We start from the raw sequence: 22,370 nt of genomic DNA on the forward strand, positions 1-22,370 counted from the left end.
ACTTTTTCCCTTAACTGACGTATTAGCCCTGAGGCTTCAAGACGCCCTAAAACAAGATGGCGCCTATGGTTGTGCGCATGCTCCTTGACGTCCAACTTCCGCGCTCCGGGGGCGCGCACGTCCGGCGGTGCCGTTGCCTTACTTCCGCTGGTGCGGAGCGGAGTTTCCGCGGAATCGGCCCGCGTCCGAGGGTACTGTGCAGTGTGTGGCGGGGCGGGAAGAGGCGCGTTAGACGTGGGGCTCCGGGCGGAGGCCGGCCAGGACGAGGGGCGTCTGCTCCGAGGCTGGGAGCGCGGAGCGTGCAGGGAATCGGGCCGCAGGGGTGCGGGTGGCGGTGCGGACTTGGGCAGGTGTTGAGCGCTGAGGAGCGCGCAGCGAGGCGGCCCCTGACATGTTTTTCCGGATGGCCCCCGCCCCTGAGCGGGGCCCGGCTCACGGATGGGCGCTCATTCATTCTGTCGGTCATTCCTTCTGTCGGTCATTCATTCTGTCGGTCTACCTCTTGGTCTCCAAGGGGCGGACTCCTCAAGCTACTGGTGTTGAGGCTCTTGGAGCGATCTCGGCACAGTTCTGACTGAACAGCGCCTGAACCTCATGAAGGCACCCGTGAAATAAAGGAATCGCCTAGGTGATTCCCTCTCCCTCCGTTCTCATTTACCCCCCTCCGTGACAGGATCAACCAATATTCTCTCCGGTCCTGAGATAAGAACCTGGGCTGTTGTGGTGAGGGCCTGCCTTCATGCCCTAGATAGAGAACGTGAATTGGGGAGGCTCAAGGTTAGCTTTGTAGCTCAAACTCTGAGTCATGGTGACGTTCCCCCCACCCCCCACCCCCGAGTTAGGGTTTCTATGTGTAGCATTGGAGCGAGCATATCTTGGAATGCGCTCTGTAGACTCTGCCGGCCGCGAACTCACAAAGAATCGCCTTCCTTAGTGCTGGGATTAAAGGCGTGCGCCAACACCGCCCGGAGTGAACGTTGTTTTAAAGCCTGCCTATTTCCTCTAGTACTGTTGAATGATCTATCAGACTTGAAGGTTGCCAGTGATGCTTATTCTGTCCTTGGACCTTCTCATGAAAGTAATGTTTTCTGTATAGAAGGATTCATCTAGAGGCTGGGGATGTACTCAGATGGTAGAGTGCTTGCCTTACATGCATAAAGCTCTTGGTTCCCACCTCATAAAACCGGCTGCGGTAGGACCTGTAAGTGGAGTCAGCAGGATGACAAGTTCAAGGTCTTCCTGAGCTACATAGCAAGTCGGAAGCCATCCTCTAGTACCTATGTAAATGCTAAGTGCTTGGTGCAAATGCCGTCCAGCATTGTTTAAGAGCACTTTGAGTCCCACTTTCATTCAGTCATCTCTTCAGAGAACGGTCACTGCCACTATAGTACCCACCTGGTGCGGGATACAGGAGACACCAGTTAAGGATGCCCTAACTAAGTTCCTATTCTTGAGGATGAAGACAAAGACTGCAAAGTGACATGTGATGCTGTAAGATTTACTTTTCAGTTTTGGATTACATGTGTCTGTGGGTATTTGAATGTGAGGGAGTGTGGCCAGTTCCAGGCTGGCCTAGAACTTACTTGTAGAGCAGGCTGTCAGTGAACTCTGACATCCTCCTGCCTCTCTTCCTCGGCAGGGAATAGAGGCCTGCACCATCCCTTCAAGGCTGAGGTATCAGAAGCTTAAGAGATTAAGGTAACATTTAGTTAAGGTAACATACTATCTGGTGTGGAGTCTGAGCTGAGCTACTGTAATCAATTCTCATCCTCCCCTAAAATTCCTAGGCCTTTGGTGTGAGATACTATGTTCATGGTTTTCCTTGGGGATGGTGAAGTGATGAGTGAACAACCATTATTACTGTTACTCCTACTGAGGTGATAAGGACTTGCCTTGTGTTGTTTTAGGATGGAACCGAAGTGGGACTTGTAAAATGTTGCCCTGTAAAAAGAGAAGAGCTACAGTGACAGAGTCTGTGCAGCAGGGGGATGACCAGGAAGGAGATGATTTAGACCTAGAGTCAGCTGTGAAGCCAGAGTCCGACCAGCTGAAAGACTTGGGGTCGGAGTCACTGTCCTGGGGTCCAGGTCATGAGAGTGCAGTGTGCCCGGAGCTGCACTCCATGCATGATGTAGAAAACCAGCTCAGCATGGAGGATCCATCTCTAAGCTCCAAGATGCTCACCCAGCATGGCAACTTACCGGTTTTGGAAGCTGTTGGTGTAGCCATCCCTCAGGATATCACCCTTCCTTCCTTGGAGTCTTCTCATTCCCTTACTGTACACATCGATCAAGGGAGACTCCCAGCCATGGGCTCAAAGAAAGTGAAGAAAACTGCCTTCCAGCCTGGGCTGATGACCAGAGAAGACCAAGGGGATCATCCTGTCGTAGTGGAACCTCCTTCAGGAGAGCCTGGTGAAGAAGTCAAGGCAGAAGGAGGTAAGGGGGAAAGGTCTTGGTTGCTTTTCCCATGCCCGTCTAGGTTGAGCATCTCTGGTGTGAAGCTCTAAACTCCAGACTGCTCCACACTTTCCTTGTGGAGTACTGCCCTGGTGCTGTGAGTGAGAAACCCCACACTGACCTCAGGTGAGGGGCTGTGTCAGAATGCAGGCCTTCCTTAAATACTGCATCGGAGCATCTTCAGATGACAGAAGAGAGGGCTGTGCATGAGAAATGAATGAGTTGCCTGTCTAGGCTTGGGTCCCATCTCTAAGATTTCTCATGAGTGTCCATCTTCATATTGGACCCCGGCACTTCAGAGGAGGGACAGGGAGCTAACCTGGGCCACTTGGTTCTTTCCTTTCCTTGTTTTGAGACAGGGTCTCTCTGCATAGCCCTGGCTGTCCTAGAACTCACTATTGAGCCCACTCTGGCCCCAAACTCACAGAGCCGCCTGCCTCTTCCTCCCAAGTGCTGGGATTAAAGACCTCGACTACTGCCCCGGCTTGTCTTTGCTCTCTGTGTTGCCTTTACAGAGAAGTGTTTCTGGAAGTTAATTGCTGTGGTGTGGACTTGGAACTGGGACTGTTGTGCTCATTAAGCACTAATAGTGAAACTTTTGATTGGATCGAGATTTTCTTTTCTCTCTCTCTCTCTCTCTCTCTCTCTCTCTCTCTCTCTATCTCATCTCTATCTCTATCTCTATCTCTATCTCTATCTCTCTCTTTTTGAGACAGGGTTTCTCTGTGTAGTTTTGGTGCCTGTCCTGGATCTCCCTCTGTAGACCAGGCTGGCCTCGAACTCACAGAGATCTGCCTGGCTGTACCTTCCGAGTGCTGGGATTCAAGGTGTGCGCCACCATTGCCTGACTGGGTCGAGATTTTCTTTTCCTCTCCAACTCTGTATTCTCTGCTCTCTCCATAAAAAAAAAAAAATTGATGTGTACGTCTATTTCACTTGGATACACACACACACACACACACACACACACACACACACACACACACACACGCCCCGTGTGCATGCCTGGTGACTGTGGAGGCCAGAGGAGCTTGTCAGAACCTTTGAAACTGACATTATGTATGTCTGTGAGCCACCATGTGGGTTCTCAGTAAGAGCTACAAGTTCACTTAATTTCTGAGCCATCTCCCTATCCACCCCTCCCCTTTTCACCATGATCTTTATTCTGCCTTCCTGGAGAGATGAACTATGAATACTCTATTAAGTTGTGTATTCCTGAAGCTGGCCGTGTGAAAGGAAGACGATTGTTTGGACACTGAGGAAGGCTTTCAAGATATGAAGACCCTGAAGGGTGTTTGGACTGAAGGCTCTGAAGGTTGCATTTGACAGAGTGGATGCCATGGACCCCTGAGCTAGCAAAAGTTCATGTAGAGATAGTCAAACAGAGGAAGGTGGTGACATTGTATCTCAGAAGAATTAGGCAAAGGGACTCCAAGTGGAGGTTAGGTTCAGTTGCAAAGAGCTTTAATTTTCATGCTGAGACATCGGAACATTTCCAGTAGGTAGCCCTTCTAATAGAAAGCAAAGTTAGGGCCATCTCTTCCTTTGTTTGTTTGCAGTGGCAGATACTGGTATTAGGGGCTTGTGCATGCTGGGGGTGCACTCTGAGTCACGTCCCAGGCCTCCTATTGGTTTCTCTCTCTTTTTAAACCCAGTTTCTTTGGGTTTTTAGAGATGAGATCTTGTGCTGTAGGTCAGCGTGGTTTGGAATTCACTTCTCAGCCCTGTCTGTCCTTCAACAAATGTGTCCTTCCTCTACCTTCTGAGTGCTGAAAGTATGATAATTACATGTTGTGTTACTGTGGGGATCCTCTTTCCCTCTCAGCCTGTTGGCCATCAGTGCGAGAGGAGAAAGAGGTAGGAAGGGCAGCAGAAAGCTTAGTAGGCAGCCCGTAAGCGTGAATGGAGACAGCCCTCCCAAAGACAGATTCCGGTAAGTCGTTGAAGCTTATTCCAGATATAAAGAATATATAGGATTGGAGAGCCTGGGTCAAACCCTAATTTGCATTAAGTGTCAGGCTCCTATCACAAGGCTTTTTATGTGGCAGTATGTTTCTATATCAGAGCTCCTAGCACAAGTCTTAGCAGGGATCTGTGCCAGGGGTCAAGCAAAAGATGAATCAGCCATCTGGTTTAGAGACAGCTCTTGGATAAGGTCAGTCCTCCAGGCCCAGGGACATTTTCCAGATAAGTGCAGGTAGAGGCAGGAAGTTCTGCTGGAGGGAGGCAGCTCCATGTTGCCAAGATACTGATACAAGCTGCTAGGCCATGGGAGGCTGCCACCTCGACCAGCCAGCCATAATCTGCCAACATGCTACCAGGCTGGATTGGATGAATTTATTTAATTTTAGTTTTCAATATTTTCCAAAACGTACATAAATTGTTTATTTCCATATGTGGATTTGAGGCCAGGTTACACAGTAATGCACTATCAGAGGCCAAGGGCTGAGATGTATGGGATCTAGGTCAATAGTAGGACACTGTTGCTTTACATTTTCATGGCCCTGGGTTTGAACCTCAGTGAGGAGTGGAGTGTGTGTGTGATCACTCATAATTGCAACTATTCAAAATAATAGAGTATACTGTTTTTGTTTTTTCTCTTTAAATTATGTTTTTTTTTTTTTTATTCTGACATATGCCAAATAGTTATATGGTGAAATCTCTGTTAATGACTATGAGGAGGGCTAGAGACAAATCTTGGGAGGAAGTTAGTGTTTGGACTGCAGGTGAGGCTCAGTAACACAATGAATGCTCTGTAGTATCCATCAGTCCTGGGCTCAGCCTCCACCAGTCTGTTTATTTCCAGTGCTCAGGATCCAGCCTAGGGCCTCTTGTGTTCTGAGCATGCTCTGATGTGAGCTGCAACCCCAGCTCTGCCGTGTTTCTCCTCTGAGCAAGTGCTGATGTATTCCCTTCTTTCTTTTAAAACATTAGTTTCTATTTACGTTTATCTGTTTTCACTTTCAACATTTACTTTCTGGGCTGATCTGAAGGTAGTGAGTTATGTCAGTTGATGTTCACAGTCTGTTTCAGACTGAGCTCCTGTTCTACACTTTCCCTCTTCTCACTCCTCACTTGACTAGTCTCAATAGAAATTATTATTATTTCAGGTTTTTCCAGACAAGGTTTCCCTGTGTAGCTTTGGTGCCTATCTTGAAACATGCTTTGTAGACCAGGCTGGCCTCAAACTTAGAGATCCCCTTTCCTGTGCCTCCCAAGTGCTGGGACTAAAGGCGTGCTCCACCACTACTGGGCTATGAAATCATTTTTATTTTATTTTATTTATTTTATTTTTATTTTTTTTAAAAAGATTTTATTTATTATGTATACAGTGTTCTGCCTGCAGGCCAGAAGAGGGCGCCAGATCTCATTACAGATGGTTGGGAGCCACCATGTGGTTGCTGGGAATTGAACTCAGGACCTCTGGAAGAGCAGTCATCTCTCCAGCCCCAAGAAATTATTTTTAAAGACAGGTTCTCACTGTATAGTTTTGCTGCCAAGAACTAACTCTGTAGACCAGGCTGGCCTGGAACTCAAAGATTCAACTGCCTCTGCTTTCCCAGTGTTGGGTTAAAGGCGTGCCAAACTCTTTTTTTTTTTTTTTTTATTTGTTTGCTTGTGTTTGTTAGTGCACGTAAGAGTTTGAAAATCAAAGGGCAGCTCCCAGAGGTAGTCTTTCTCTGTCTTCCTCTTCATCTGGTTCTCTGTCTCTCTGTCCCTCTTGTGAAGTAGTCTCACTTTATAGTCAGACTGGCCTGCAGCTCCCCGAGATCCACCTTCTTTTGCCCCCCACAAAGGCATGTGCCACCTAGCATACTCACCTTCTTTCTGACACAACTCAATTTCTTTTTTTCTCTCTCCTGAAACTCCATTTGTAGAGTAGATTGGCCTCTTAATTTACAGTGATCCTCTCAGTGTGACTTCCCAAGTGATAGGATCACAGTCACGCCATAGAATGTCTGTCTTAACAAGTTGATTTTCATGTTTCTTTTTGATAGTATGCATTTAATGAATAATGAATTAATATACCATTTAGTTTAATTAATGGTATATTAATTCATTTGTTCTGTAAAATTGATTTAGAGTCAGAAATGTTTGTTTTGCTTTTTTTTTTTTTTGAGACCTAATCTTGCTATGTAGGCCAAGTATTAATATTCTTCTGCTTCAACCTCCCCAGTGCTAGGGTGATAGCTGTGTACCAGCATGCCCCAGACAATGTTTCCTTCGTACATTTTTTTTAACTCAAATATATTTGTATTTATTTATTTTTTTAATTAAGAAGTTTTCTGGGGCTGGAGAGATGGCTCAGGGGCTGGAGAGATGTCTCAGAGGTTAAGAGCACCGACTGCTCTTCCAGAGGTCCTGAGTTCATTCCCAGCACCCACATGGTGGCTCACAACCATCTGTAATGAGATCTGGTGCCCTCTTCTGTGTACATAAGAAGTTTTCCATTCATTCATTTTTCATATCAGTCACAGATTGCCCTGTCCTCCCTCCTCCCATCCTACCCCCCATTCCACCAGGCAGTGGGACTGGGACCTGTCCCTAGTGCATGGTGCCTATGGTGAGACACTCTGCGCAGCCTTGGCGCAGGGAGGAGGGGCTTAGACCTGCCTCAGCTGAATGTGCCAGGCTCTGCTGACTCCCCATGGGAGACCTTTGTACAAATCTTTAAATGTTTATGTCTGTCCTAGTTAGTGTTTCTATTGCTGTGAAGAAACCCTCTGACAAACGCAGCTCTTATAAAGGAGGTCTGTGTTGGGGCCTTGCTTACAGTTTCAGAGGGTTGGTCCATTATCATCTTGTTGGGGAGTGTGGAGCGTGCATGCCAGCATGGTGCTGTGGCATAGCTGAGATCTTGACATTTCTGATCCACAGGAAGAGAGCCTCGGCCTGGCATGGGTTTTTGTGAATCCTCAAAGCCCAATGACACTCTTCCTCCAGCAAGGCTGCACTTCCTACTCCTTTAAATCCTTCTCAAATATGTCACCAACTGAGGAGTAAGCATGCAAATATATGAGCCTTTGGGGTTCCTTGTTATTAAAACCACTACTGACTTGTATCTGTAAATCAGGTGGATGCCTTATGCATACCTGATTAGAAGAGGGCATTAGATCACCTGCAACTAGATTTCCAGGTGGATGTGAGCTGCAATATGGGTGCTGGGAATTGAATTTGGGTCCTCTGCAAGAATAGCCAGTGATCTTAACCTCTGATCCATCTCTTCAGCTCCTACTTTGGATATTTTTATATCTTTTACAGTTGATGAAATCTCATGGTCAACTCTAAATAACTGTCCCTTTGTCATCTAATACCTTCTACCCTATAATGATCTGTTTTTTGGTGTTGTGAATTGAACCCAGAGCAGTCATATGTACTAGGCTTACTTTCTACCACTGAACTAAATCCCCAATCCATGGTCTCATTTTTCTTAGGAAAACACAGAGTTCAAAGCATATTTGAATTTAAAATGTCATAGCAGTTATCTAGTTCATTCTGTGAATTATAGATGAAGAATTTGGATCTCAGATTTCATTTCATTATTTGTTTTGGAGCCTATCTTGAAGCAAAGGAAAGCCTATGTGTATAGTATGCTTCATGAAGATGTCTAATGTAAAGATCTTAGGAAAAGATGCTGTTCTGCACTAGAAAATGATTAAGAATGAGCGGAGTGTGGAGCAGTGTTTGCGATTCTTCTAGGGAAACTTCAGATGCATTCTGGAGGGGAATTATCTTTGTTGTCATCTGGCAGCCAATCTGCAAAACCAGGAGCCCAGCCTAGGAAACCATTCCAGACAGATGGTTCTGCCCTTCCACAAGAAAAGCCACTCAGAACTCTGGTTCACCAAACTGAGGAAGAGATGGAGGATGGTGAACTCTTTATTCCAATGGGTAGGCTTTCTTTTTCTCTTTAATTAAAACAGAACAGAACAAAACAAAACCGGTTGTAGCAGCATTAAAGCAATAGACTGTTGAAGCTTATAATACATATATAGTGACTGCACACATCAGCTAGCAGATTTCTGTCGGGGTAATGGCAGCATCTGGAGCTCTTCCTAGAGATCAGCCTTGTCTTCCCTTTCAGTTACTAGTTGAACACCTTGGTAGTAAAAATCCTGACTTCTACTAGCATGTGTTCATTCAGCCTCTTTGTCTTCATAAAATGATTGGATTAGATATTTTTGCTTTGGGTGGTTGTTTTCCACTCTGATTTATGTATGAAATTCATTCATACCTCCGAAAATTGTAGGTTGTTCACTTTATTGTTGTTTACTCTTCTGTTGTTTGAAGATTTTGTTTCATTTTTCTTTTTGTTTTGGAAATTAAACCTAGAACTTTTGTGTGTTAGCCTTAAAGCATTTTGCCCCTGAGCCATATTACCAGCATTTTAATTTGTTCTTGTTTAGGTTATTAGGAGTGTTTGCAAATCATGGTAAGTGGGTGCTGAGCTTTATAAGAAATGTTCAATCTGCAGACATGGTGCTGCATAGCTGGGATCCCAGCACTTATTTTTTTGACATAGAGTTTCACGTGGATAGCCAAGGTGTCCCGGAATTTAAGATACTGCTGTCTTACTTTCCCTTGCATTAAGATTGTCTTCCTTCCTTCCTTCCTTCCTTCCTTCCTTCCTTCCTTCCTTCCTTCCTTCCTTCCTTCCATCCATCCATCCATCCATCCATCCATCCATCCATCCATCTATCTATCTATCTATCTATCTATTTCAGCTAGGGTCTCTCTGATATGTAGCTCTAGCTGTCATGGAACTCACTGTAGACCAGGCTAGCCTCAAACTCACAAAAATCCATGTGCATCTGCCTCCCGAGTACTGGCATTAAACATACAGCTGAGATAAAATTTTTTAAAAAAGAGTATTTATTTATTTGTTTGTTTGTTTGTTTATTCATTCATTTTGAGTAAGGGTGACACTATGTATCACTACCTGGTCTATAACTCATAATGTAGACCAGGCTGACCTTAAACTAGTAAGAGTTTACTGTGTGTGTGTGTGTGTGTGTGTGTGTGTGTGTGTGTGTGTGTGTGTCTTGTGCGTGCACATGCGCCGTATATATGTGGGTGCCTCTGGAGGCCACAAGAGGGCATTGGATGCCTTGGAGCTGGAGTTAGGGTGTGGTGGACTGCCAGATGTCTGTGTCTGAACTTGGGTGCTCTTGATGAACAACAAGTGCTGTTAACATTTCAGCCATCTCTCTAGCCCTTAATTTTTTATTTTATTTTTAAATTAAGGGATACAAGTTTTTTTTTTTTTTAATTTTTCAAATAATTATTCATTTTTGTGCATGTACATGTATGTGTGTGGGCACTCTGGCCATGGCATACGTAGGAATTCAGCAGACAGTGTATCAGAAGTTATCTTTCTCTGTGTGTAGGTCTTGGGGGTTGAACTCAAACTGTCAGACTTCACAGCAAGTGCCATTGCCTGCAGAGTCCCCTTTGTGTCCAGTGGGACGTTTTTCTTTTTTTTAATTGAAGGTGAGTTTATACATTTTTTCTTTTATTTATTATGCTTTTTTACGACCTCTCTCAAGAAATCTTAGCTGGGCAGTGGTGGCGCACGCCTTTAATCCCAGCACTTGGGAGGCAGAGCCAGGTGGAACTCTCGAGACCAGCCTGGTCTACAGAGTGAGATCCAGGACAGGCACCAAAACTACACAGAGAAGTCCTGTCTCCAAAAACCAAAAACCAAAAAAGAAAAAGAAATCTTTACCTACTCTAAGATCACAAAATGTTTTCCCTTGTCTTCTAGAAAATTTTACAATTTGGCTTTTTACCGTGTGAGTTTGTTTTGTGGTAAGAATTAAGGTTCTTGTTTTCAACTGGATGTGGTGAGCAAGCCTTTAATTCCAGTACTCACAGGCAAATCTCTGTGAATTCAAGGCCAGCCTGGTCTATTTATTAAGACCTTGTTGCAAATAACCAAAATTAACCTCTCTGTGCGATCTGAGCATCTAACTCAGCTCATCAGGCCTTCATGGCAATTGCCCTTATCTATATTATATAATCTTTTGGCGGGGAGGATCACTGTGTGGTCCAGCTGGACTTGTGGCAAGTCTGTGCCTCGTGAAAGCTGGAATTACAAACAAGCACATGTCACCATGCTTGGCCAGTGTATGAGTATCAGAACTTAGACTCCTGAGGAACTTCACGTTTTGTTTGGATTTCTTTAGTTTTCTACTAGCTGTCTTTTGTTTCACTTCTGTCTGTCTGGGGACCCAACGTTTCACTCTCTTATTTATGGTTCTTAGTTTTTTCCACTCAGACCTTCTTCTTGTCTTTTTTTGTTGTTTGTTTGTTTTTCGAGAAAGGGTTTCTCTGTGTAGCTTTGCGCCTTTCCTGGAACTCACTTGGTAGCCCAGGCTGGCCTCGAACTCACAGAGATCTACCTGCCTCTGCTTCCCAAGTGCTGGGATTAAAGGCGTGCGCCGCTACCTCCACCTTACTAGATTTTTTTCAATTGTTTTTTAAAATTACATTTATTTAGTGTTTGTATGTGTATATGTGTTTGGGTGTGGTCCCCATCACGAACATGGTCGTCAGAGAAACTGGGGGAATTGGTTCTCTGCAACTCAAGTGTTTGGCTTGGCAGAAAGCACCTTTACCAGCTGAGCCATTTCACCTGCCCAGCTTAACACCCTTTAGTCTTTATTGTTTAATCCATTTATTACTCTGTGTGTGTGTGTGTGTGTGTGTGTGTGTGTGTGTGCGCGCGCGCGCGCGCGCGCGCACGCTTAAGCATGCTTATGTTTGTGACCGTGATGGTGTGGAGGTCAGGTCGGCAGGCTTGATGAGACCCGCTTCGGTGGGAGTTTAGGTCCCAAAGAGGAAGTGTGGAGGTGAGAGTGTGAGGGTGACTCCGATGGCTGCCAGTGGCACTTTTTGAAAAAAGACTACACCTTTTTTTTTTTTAAAGATTTATTTATTTATTATGTATACATGAGAGGGTGCCAGATCTTATTACAGATGGTTGTGAGTCACTATGTGGGTGCTGGGAATTGAACTCAGGACCTCTGGAAGAGCAGTCAATGCTCTTAACCTCTGAGCCATCTCTCTAGCCCCCAAGACTACACCTTTTATACTCTATATTGCATTTAGAATTAAATGGAAGAAAATGGGCATGTGAGCTGGGGTGTGGCTTGAGATTAGGGATTGAGAAAGCTAGCATTGACCTTTGTTAGTTATTTGGCGGTGATCTTACCCTGCGAGGAAATGTCACAAAACACGACAGAATCCACTAGCAAGAGTTTTATTAAGATAAGAGAGAGAGACAGGTGTGCTCAGGCCTGTTGAAGAGACACGTGCATGAAGAAGGAAGCCGGGAATATGGAATGGCTATTTTGACCCAAAACTGGCTGGGCGGAAGTGTCTAGGTCCGCCGGGCTTGGGCAGTCCTGCCCAACCATGGGGGCGTGTTGTGAATCTATCATCCCTTACTCTTCTTTTTTAAAAGAGAAAAAACTGTGGCTGAGTGGGTATGGGGCGTCGTTTCTCTTGAAGACTGCTTCTGGCTGAATGGTTGGTGTCGGTTGGCTCTTGGGGGAAATGGGGAGGGTAGCTTGTGAAGTCCTGGGATGGTGGTGGTGGGGGTCCTGGAATGAAGTTCTGCTGTCCCCTTGTTCTGCAGCTGTGCATCCTTTGTGGTAAGGCTGGGAACCTTTTGTCTGACAAGATACTGGTGACATAGAAAAAGCTTAGAGAAAAAAGAATCATTATTATTTTATTTTTGGAGTTGGCATTTATCTGAAGTAGATCTGGCCTTAGTACTCTGCTTAATTTTTATCTGAGATAAGACTTATTAGAGGTAGTTTATTTAAGGCAACTGTTTCCTTCTTTAGTTTAGCACCTGAAACGCAGGTGATCAGTTACTGAGTGTTGGACAATGATAGACTGTTGTATTACATTTTTCCTTACCGCCTGGATATTTCTGATGGTCCTTTTTGCCTCCAGCTCTGTGTGGCCCTAGTTGGGAAAGGAAGGGGTGATACCTTATTCCTCTGGAACTGGTGACAAGGCAGTGGATCCTGATGTCCTCTGGAGCTTGAGAGTACAAATCCCTGTTTGTTTTACTGTATATGAAGAGAGATTTTCCTGGGATGGAGGTGAGATAAAAGGTTTTAGGTGAGACAGGTGGACCCAGTGAGGAAAGCCCTCGAGTTTAGCAGCTGTAGTAGTCACAAGAATTACCTTGAAGGGTCCCTGCCACTTAGGGGAAAGATGTGAAGGGCGCTGGTCTGGAGGAAAGAGAAGAACCTGATCCCCGATGTGGATTGGAGGTGGACAATTATTGTCACACAGCTGAGGTAATGAACAGCCTGCCTAGGATAGACCTTAGGTGACATAAAAGAGTAGTTAACAGGCTATCTGAAACAGTTGCAGGGTTGGATAAAAGACCTGGTGTTAGACCTGGCCTTCCATACATTAGTTCAAACAGAGAAATTGAAAGAGGCTTTTTAGGAAGAGCCCTGAGCCTGAGAAGAGCTAGAGGCAATAATCTTACCCAGTCAAGGTGAAGTTCCTGTGACATCTTAGTAAGAATAGTTTTTAAAGACCGGTTGGTACGCTCCATCTTTCCTCAGGATTGAGGACGGTATGGGATATGAAAATGCCAAGGAATGTTAAGAACCTTAGCTAGTGTCTGGGAAATCTGAGATGTGAACTCCAGGCTATTTTCAGATTGAAGAGAAGCAGGAACCCCAAACTGAGGAATAATTTCTTGGAGAAGGAGGTCTGCAACTGTCTGAGCCCGCTTATTAGAAACTGGGTATGCCTCCACGAGAGGAGAGGCTGGCAAGGGAAAAGAACTGTTAGAGTCAGTAGAGTGAGTGGCTAGGAGAAGGAGGAGGGGAGCTGCTGATGTGTCTGGGGTGAGGCAAATGTGTGGAGCAGAAGAAATGGACGCTCCTACCTTAGCTAGGAGATCCCTCCCCATTAAAGGTACAGGGCAGCTTGGCACCACTAGGAATGTGTGTGTGAGAGAGGATGCCTCTGAAAATGCAATTGAGTGGTGGTGTCTGCTGAGGTAGATAAGGCTGTCCCCCAACCCCGACAATAGGGAGACGAGCAGGAGAAGTGGACCCCCAAAACTCTCTCAGGACAGAGTAGGTAGCTCTGGTGTCCAAAAGGAACGAGATGGGGCGCCCATTTACTTTTATTATTACCCTTGGTTCCCTGTGTGAGATGGGAGTGGCTGGGGCGGAAACCAGGCAGCATCAGTCCTGGCTGTAGGCCAAGCCTAGAAAGTCAGCTGGAGGGTCATCTATGTCGCTTGGGACATGAGGAGAGTCAGCTGACCAGTGGCCCTTTTGGCAACATTTTGGACAAGGCCTTGTTGGTGTCCTTCGTGGGGCGGTGGTGCAAGCCCGGGCCCAGTGGCCTTCTTTCCTGCACTTGAAACAGGGACCAGACGGCTTTCGGGGAGCTGGTCGGATGGTGCTTGCCAGCATCTGGCAGCTCCTTTTTTGGGTCTTCTCATCTCTCCCATGGTACACCTAAATGCTATCGCCAGCACATTTGCCTGTGGGGTCAGAGGGCCGTTCTCCAAACGTTTAAGTTTATCCCTAATGTCGGGGAAGCTCTTTGAGACAAAGTGGGTCATTAGGAGCTGCCTGCCCTCAGGGCCCTCTGGGTCTAAGCTAGTGAACTGAAGTAGAGACTTGGTCAGCCACTCTAAGAAGTGAGATGGATTTTCGTCCTTATCCTGAATTACCATTTTTAGTTTTTCATAGTTTACTGGTTTTAAGGCAGCCTTACGGAGGCCTGTCAGGAGACAGGTAATAAACCTATCTCTGGTTAGACAGCCACCCTGGGTGTTACAGTCCCATTGTGGTTCTTGGCCAGGAACCGCCTCAGCTCCTGGAGGATGTGAGGGGTTAGTCTGGTGAACCTCGTCTGCATGGGTCCTAGCCTGTTGCCATACTCGCCTGCACTCCTCAGGAAGTAAATTATTAGAAAGTATCATGTATATATCATGAAAGGTGAGACTATAAGATTGAGTTACATATTGAAAGTGTTTAATAAAGGAAGCAGAATTAGAAGTATAAGAAGCCAGCTTACTTTCTATCTGAGAGATTTCTGTGAGAGAGAATGGAGCATGAACTTCAATCAGTCCATCCACATCAGCCACCTCTTGCAAAGGGAGAACAGTGGAAGGGTTTGCATGGCTGGAATCGGGCAATTGAGCAGTTCGAGAATGGGTAATAGGAGGAGTGAAGGTTGGAGCCAGCGCAGGGCCTTTGGAAACAACCACTGCTGAGGGAGGAGCAGCTGCTGCCGAGGAAGAATCGGCTTTTGAGGAAGAATCCGGAAGAGGAGCTGAAGGAACAGTCGCCCTAAGAGTAGGGGTGGGAGCCGGAGGTCGGATAGGTGGAGGTTCGTTAGCAGGATCTAGAGTCAGAGATTCCAGAGTCAGAGGATCCTCTGGTTTAGGCATAGCTAGGAGCACATGAGCAGAGAGAAGAAATCCAGAAGAGACGGTTTAGCACTGAGAAAGAAGAAAGCTGTTATATAGGGTAACTCTTTCCATTTGCCTGTTCGCTGGCAGAAATTAGATAACTCCTTTAAAATATTGGGATCTAAGGAGCCGCTCAGTGGCCATTTTTAAAAAAGAAGAGTCAGGGATGATAGATTCACAACACGCCCCCACAGGTGGGCGGGACTGCGCAAGCCTGGCGGACCTAGACACTTCTGCCTAGCCAGTTCCGGGTCAAAATAACCATTTCCAGGTTAAAACGTCTTGTGTGACCAGGACCCCGAGGCTTTGCATGACTGTGTAAAGCACGCGACATAACCATGTGATCTACGCACATGAGTGGAGTAGCCACATAAACCTGTGTACGTGCAACCCAGCCTTTATAAGCCGGCGCCATATTCCTGGCTTCCTTCTTTATGCACATGTCTCTTTAACAGGCCTGAGCACTTCTGTCTCTCTCTCTTATCTTAATAAAACTCTTGTTACTGGATTCTGTCATGTTTCGTGACATTTCCTGGCAGGGTAAGAGCGCCGCCAAATAACTAACAACCTTGACAAGTTAATAGGCACCAATCATATGTTATTGGAAGGGCCACAAGTTCTTGCCAGAGCTAAAGGTAATGATTGTTTTAGTAAGTAGGAACTCTCCTCAAGCCCCCAGGGAATGGAGGCTCTTATCTAAGTGCCAGACATTGGAAAAAGGACTTCTTCTGGGATCAGACACTACAATTTAAGATCAGTTTTCATTCCTCAAGGGGATCAGCACTGAGCTGTTCCCTAACTGTGTCCCTTCGTGTCTTAGTCTTTCTATATGAGCCTCTTCCCCTCACATGCTCCCAAAAGGGAAGGTCCTGATGTCTTGCTCTTTTCCCATTATACCGTACCATTCTGATTGCTCTGTACTTATTAATTGAACTCTTGTCCTTAATGGCCTCAGACTCTGGATCTGGATTGTAGGCATTTCATTCTTGGGATCAGGCGTGTTTAGTAAATCTCTAACTTTGCTGTTTTTGGTATACTTAGGAGAGCACAGTGGGATTCCTGGTTCTGTGGCAGATTTTTTTTTCCAAAGAATAGTGTAGATGTAACTGTCTGGGCAACTTCTCAGCTGGTCTTGTCTCCTCACACTGGAGGCCTCTGTGTCCTCATCCCAATGGCTCTCAGCTGAACTGTTGCTCAAAAGCCTGAATGCTTAACCAGCCAAATGCTTCTAGTTTCTGGTCCTCACGCCTTATATACCTTTCTGCTTTCTATCACCACTCCCTGGAATTACAGGCTTACTTTCTGGGATTAAAGGTGTGAGTCACCATGCTTGGCTGTATCCTTGAACACATGGATTTCTGCCTTTGGAATGCTAGGATTAAAGGTGTGTGCTACTAATGCCTATCCTAAGTATCTAGTGGCTTTTCTGTGCTCTGACCCCAGGTAAGTTTATTAGGGTACACAATATTTTCGGGAACACAATACCACCACATAATAGTTTTGTTTAGAGAGGCTACCGTTGTACACATTTCCATCATTTACCAAAGCCTGCACAAATTTCCCAAGGGGAAAGGCGTTAATAATGAGAATCATGAAGGGTGGTGGTGGGGCACACCTTTAATTCCAGTGCTGGGGAGGCAGAGGCGGATGGATCTCTGAGTTGGAGGCCAGCCTGGTCTACAGAGTGAGTTCCAGGACAGCCAGGACTAAACAGAGAAACTGTCTTGAAAAACAAAAGCAAAAAACAAAACAAAAAACGTGAAAATGACTAAAAAAATTAAAAAGGTCATGGAGACATGTGGTTTGCAATACTACAATGTTGAAATGTTGGAACATTGTCAAGCAGTACTGGTATCATGTGGTCCACGCCACTGGCCTTATTTTGTTTGTTTTGAGTAGGGTCTGACCCCGATATGTAAATGACAAAAATAATTTTAAAAGAGTCTATGTGAGTGAAATTGTATTCTTTCTACTACAAATTATTTCTTCCATAGAATGCTCCAGGGAGCCTTCTGACCTTGGAATTTTCTTTGTAGCAAGGATTTAACTGTACAAATTCAATTTCTTTTTCAATCTAAAAATTTTTATTTAATTAATTAATTTGTTTGTTTGCTTCTTTGTTTTTTGAGACAGGGTTCCTCTGTCTTTGCTATCCTGGAACTCGCTATGTAGACAGGAACTCACAGAAATCCTCCTGCTTCTACCTCTCAAGTGCTGGGATTAAAGGTGTGTGTGTCACCACCACCCAGCAAAAATTTTATTGATTGTGGGGACATACTTTTGTAGAGGTCAGAGGACAAAGTGGAGAGGTGGTTCTTTCCTTCTATCATGTGGGCCCTGGGATGGCATTCAGTTTGTTAGGCTTGGTGACAAGCATCTTCACCCAGTTGAAACATCTCATTGGCCCAAAATTGAGTTTTTTTTAGTAGAGAATAGGGTTTTCTTTTCTTTCTTTTTTTCTTAAAGATTTATTTATTTATTTATTTATTTATTATGTATACAGTGTTCTGTCTGCATGTATCCCTGCAGGCCAGAAGAGGGCACCAGATCTCATTACAGATGGTTGTGAGCCACCATGTGGGTGCTGGGAATTGAACGCAGGTCCTCTGGAAGAACAGCCAGTGTTCTTAACCACTGAACCATCTCTCCAGCCCCGATAATAGGGTTTTCAATGATCTCTTTTCCCTTTACCTTTCCTTTCCTTTTTCTTCCCTTTTCTCTTTCATTTGAAACATACTTTACTGCATTTTAATGTATTACCGTGTGTGCGCATGCGCGCGATTGTACAAGAGTGTGCTTATGGAGGTCAGAGCCCAGCCTGCAGGAGTCTGCCTTCTCCTTCCACCGTTTATGACCAAGGGCTGGAACTCAGGTCTCTTTGCAACAAGTCTGTTCACCGACTGACCTATCTCGCTGCTCCCTTCCTTCCACCCCTTTCCCTCTTGTTTAAAGTGTGTGTGTGTGTGTGTGTGTGTGTGTGTGTGTGTGTGAACACAACATGTCTGGAAGTCAGTGGACAGCTTGTAGGCTACAGGGATTGAACTACTCAGGTTGTCAGACTTGGCAGAAAGTGCCATTGCTCACTGAACCACCTTGGAGGCTCCTTTATTAAAGAAAGAGGCGATCTCATTAGGCACTGCAGGTCTGTCAACTTGCTCCACATTCGATAATCTGTTCTCTCCCTTTGCCCCTCTTGTGTTGTAGTTTGCGAAGGGTTTGTCATGGAGCTCAGGCTGGACTGGTCCTTGGTCTGTAGCTGAGGAGGATAGTTATGGCCCTGCTTCTGCCTCCTGAGTGTTGAGGTTACAGACATGTGTCACTGCCCCTTGCTTCCCGTGGTTCTGGCGAATCTGAGGCAGAGCTTCCTGCGTGCAAGGCACACTACCATCTGAGCCATATGCACAGCCCAGTCCAGCTCTTCTTGAGTGACCTTTGACTGGTGATGTCTCTCAAGATGTTTCTATTTCAGTTAATTTACTCAAGTTTATTGACATAGAATTACTCGTAATAGTCTTTTCTTTTCCCAGTGTTAGGACTGAACCCAGAGCGTCAAGCATTTGAGCATTCTGGCAGGAGCTCCACTACCTGGCTGCTCCCCAGGCTCTCTGTAAATGTCTGTGAGACCTGTAATGAAGTCTGTTCTTTCGTTCCTCATTCTGATCATTTGTCTTTGTACTCTTGGAAGTGTTCGTAGTCCTTTTGCTGAGTCCTCTCTCTCTCTCTCTCTCTCTCTCTCTCTCTCTCTAAACATATTGTCACTGTGTAGGACTGGCTGTCTTCAACTCACCAAGGTCTGCCTGCCTCTGCCTCCCAAGGGCTGGGATCAAAACTGCTGAGACGTTTACATTTTTTTCCCCTTTGGTTGAGGCTGGGTTTCTCTATGTAGCCCTGGCTGTCCTGCAACTCACTATGTAGACCAGGCTGGCTTTGATCTCAGAGATCCACCTGTGTCTGTCCCCCTAGTGATGGCACTGAAGGAGTTCACTACCATGTCCAGCCTAGTGTTATCTGTTATGACCAGTACTGTAGTACTGTTACCAGCTCCATAATAAACCACCATTGCTACATCATGGTGTGTGGTTTTCAAAGTCAGACAGCAGGCAGGTTGTTTTCCTTCCACTGTTGATTTAGGGCGGAGTTCCTAGAGAAGTTGTTCTGGAGATTTTGGTGACGTTCTTCTTGGTTTATTTGCAGAAGAACAAGAGAATGAAGAAAGTGATAAAAGGAAAAAAGCCAAAAAGGGTACCAAGAGGAAACGAGATGGAAAGGGCCATGAACAAGGGACAGTGGCACATGACCTGAAACTGGATGACGTGCTCGATCGTACCTTAGAGGATGGTGCTAAGCAGCACAATCTGACAGCAGTCAATGTACGGAATATCCTGCACGTGAGTAGCCATGGGCAGCTGTGTAGTCAGCCTAGAATCTTCCCAACGAGTACAAATAAGTAGACTTGTAAGTCCCTTGACTCCTGGTACTGAATTAGCAATTTTGTCAGTTAAGTGTGACAAAATGTTTTATATCTAAGGATACGTTCTCTTTGCTCTCAGTACAAGTGAGAAGTCTGAACAGGTGTTGAGAAGATGAACTACCTGTACTTCCTTCCACTGGTTTGATCAATAAGATTCCTAGTCAGCAAAGCATCCATAGTAGTTAGTAGTGTTTTGTGTATTATGTGTGAAGACTGCCTTTGAGAGCTAGCAGACTATTTGCTTAGCACGCACAACAGGCAAGGTTAAAAAAATGCCTTTGATACATAGTTCTCTTCCAACTCTGACCTGGGCCTGCAGATTTTCTGTCCCAGCAGCAGGTAATGAACAGGCCATTTGCCGCAACACTGTTTCAAGGCTTGCTTCTGCCTTCTTTATCCGTAGTTGCTTTTATTGAGCTCAGTTTGAGGATCTAGCTTCTGCTTATCTTCCACAAAGGTCTAGTGGCAATTCCACAGAGGTGAATATTGTCCAGATGACAAATCTCGTGGCATAAGTGGGCTTTTTCTCCCTCCTCCAGGAAGTCATCACAAATGAACATGTTGTAGCCATGATGAAAGCTGCCATCAGTGAGACAGAAGACATGCCATTGTTTGTGAGTAGGCCCCCCCCCCCCCCCCCCCCCCCCGTCACTCTTTCCATGTCGTGGGAACTTTCCAACGTGGGAGATCATGTGGAGTTTGCAAGGAACTTGGCACATCTCAGACTGGAAAATTCCCATGGCGATGTTTATTGACTACTTTCTTCCTGTGTCTCCCTTCCCTTCTTAGGAGCCTAAGATGACGCGCTCTAAGCTGAAGGAAGTGGTGGAGAAAGGAGTGGTATGTGTTCTGAGTCTCTTTATCTTGGGAAACAGAATCCCGATCTCAGTTATTCATAGAGAAGACATTCCTGAACAGTTTTGGTCTGGGTTTGCCTTTTGAAAGAATTATGTGTAGGGGAATGGAGAGATGGCTCAGCGGTTAAGAGCACTGACTGCTCTTCCAGAGGTCCTGAGTTCAATTCCCAGCTACCACATGGTGGCTCACAACCATCTGTAATGAGATCTGGTGCCCTCTTCTGGCCTGCAAGGACACATGCAGGCAGAACACTGTATACATAATAAATAAATAAATAAATAAATAAATAAATAAATAAATAAATAAATAAATAAATCTTTAAAAAAAGAATGACGTGTGGGCAGGGACTCTTAACTCAGTGTGAGAATGCTTACCTAAAATCCGTGGGATCACAAGTGTGAGCCACCCCACTAGTTTTTCATGCTGTGCCCTGGCATGAATCAAGGATCCTTGACAATAACCAAGTCACATCCTGGTTAGTGCTTTTTTCTTTCTCTCTGTGTAGCTTTGCCGCTGCCACTGCTGGTGGTGTTGGTGGTGGTGGAGGGTTGGTTGAGGCAGGGTCCCCCACTGTGACCCAGGCTGACCTGGAACTTACGGCGTAGCCAAGGCTACTATCAGCTTTCGGCTCTCTTCCTCTCTCAGTCCTACAAGTGAGGCATTATAAACCCCACAGATATTTGAGAATAGTATGTTCCGTGACAGTTGACACCTGTAGACCACTGTAGCTACTTACTAAGTCGATAGGGCTTTCTGATTATCAGGAAAAGGAAGGGCAGTTACATGTTATTCCTGATGTTCTCTTTGATAGGTCATTCCAACTTGGAATATCTCACCAATTAAGAAGGCCAATGAAATTAAGGTAAACTTAGGAACTTAGGAGATGTCATTGTTACTCTTTTCCCAAAATACTTCAGTTTTGAAATCTAACTACTTCCTCTGTACACACTAATTATAGACGTGCCTTTTTCCCCCCCTCTTTTTCCTTTTTTCTTTTTTTATTACAGGTTTGGGATTTTCCATTCTGTTACACCTCACCTTACACCTCATGGAGTCATACAAACTCTGCCTGTGTTGTTTGATGTGACTACACATTAGATTCACAGAATTCTCCCCCGGCCCCTAATATCTTCACTTTCTTTTCCAAATTGTGTGATTTGTGCTTCCCTCCTCCCTCCCTGCTTCCCTCCCTCCCTGCTTCCCTCCTCCCTCCCTGCTTCCCTCTTCCTCCCTCCCTCCCTCCCTCCCTCCCTCCCTCCCTCCCTCCCTGCTTCCCTCCCTCCCTGCTTCCGTCCTCCCTCCCTGCTTCCCTCCTTCCTCCCTCCCTCCCTCCCTGCCTCCCTCTCTCCCTCCCTGCTTCCCTCCCTCCCTCCCTGCTTCCCTCCTTCCTCCCTCCCTCCCTCCCTGCCTCCCTCCCTCCCTCCCTGCTTCCCTCCTTCCCTCCCTGCTTCCCTCCTTCCTCCCTCCCTCCCTGCTTCCCTCCTTCCTTCCTCCCTCCCTCCCTGCCTCCCTCTCTCCCTCCCTGCTTCCACCTTCCCTCCCTCCCTCCCTCCCTCCCTGCTTCCCTCCCTCCCTGCCTCCCTCCCTCCCTCCCTCCCTCCCTCCCTCCCTCCCTCCCTTCTTTCCATCTGTCCTCTGCTGCTGCTGGAACCCAGAGCCTTATGCATGGCGAGCATGCATTCTGCCTCTGAGCTTCCTGTTCTCCAGCCCTGTGCCATTTCTCTCTCTTTGTTATTTTCTATTGACTTACTTGTCTTGTGTGGTGGGTGGTGGGAGCCCCTGCCATAGCATGTGGGAATTGGTTCTCTCCTTCTGCCTTACCGTCCTGAGGATTGAACTCGGTCATTGAGCTTGTGTCTCTGGCTGCTGAGCCGCGCCCCTCCCCGCCATCTTTTGTGTTTCTATTAAAGCAGCCTCCACAGTTTGTGGATATTCACCTTGAAGAAGATGATTCCTCAGACGAGGAGTACCAGCCAGATGAAGAGGAGGAGGATGAGACAGCTGAAGAGGTTAGTGAGGCTCATTGTGAGTGCAGAAGAAAGCTGGGCTTGATAAGGATGGCTGCTTTAGTGACTGAGTATTGCCACCACTCTATAGAGATGATGGAGACGCGGTT

The 22,370-nt window shown here is 45.9% G+C and overlaps 1 protein-coding gene across 20 annotated transcripts in view; it reads left to right on the forward strand.

Moving 5' to 3' along the window:
• The window catches only part of LOC102905243 (GON-4-like protein), a 142,519-nt gene that overhangs the window by 64,403 nt on the left and 55,746 nt on the right, over positions 1-22,370 (forward strand). For 4 of the 20 annotated variants that reach the window (XM_076573660.1, XM_076573665.1, XM_076573664.1 and 1 more), the window contains exons 1-8: positions 102-191; positions 1,908-2,438; positions 8,160-8,351; positions 19,120-19,313; positions 19,936-20,010; positions 20,186-20,236; positions 21,066-21,116; positions 22,165-22,263. In XM_076573660.1, the coding sequence (XP_076429775.1) occupies positions 1,934-2,438; positions 8,160-8,351; positions 19,120-19,313; positions 19,936-20,010; positions 20,186-20,236; positions 21,066-21,116; positions 22,165-22,263 (1,167 nt within the window). In that variant the 5' untranslated portion in view covers positions 102-191; positions 1,908-1,933. Of the gene's footprint in view, positions 1-101; positions 192-1,639; positions 1,699-1,907; positions 2,439-8,159; positions 8,352-17,131; positions 17,152-19,119; positions 19,314-19,935; positions 20,011-20,185; positions 20,237-21,065; positions 21,117-22,164; positions 22,264-22,370 lie in introns of those variants that run through there. The other 16 variants (XM_076573669.1, XM_076573673.1, XM_076573670.1 and 13 more) reach the window with 8 other exon arrangements.

This window comes from Peromyscus maniculatus, chromosome 6, assembly GCF_049852395.1.
Source record: "Peromyscus maniculatus bairdii isolate BWxNUB_F1_BW_parent chromosome 6, HU_Pman_BW_mat_3.1, whole genome shotgun sequence".
Taxonomy (NCBI): Eukaryota; Metazoa; Chordata; class Mammalia; order Rodentia; family Cricetidae; genus Peromyscus; species Peromyscus maniculatus.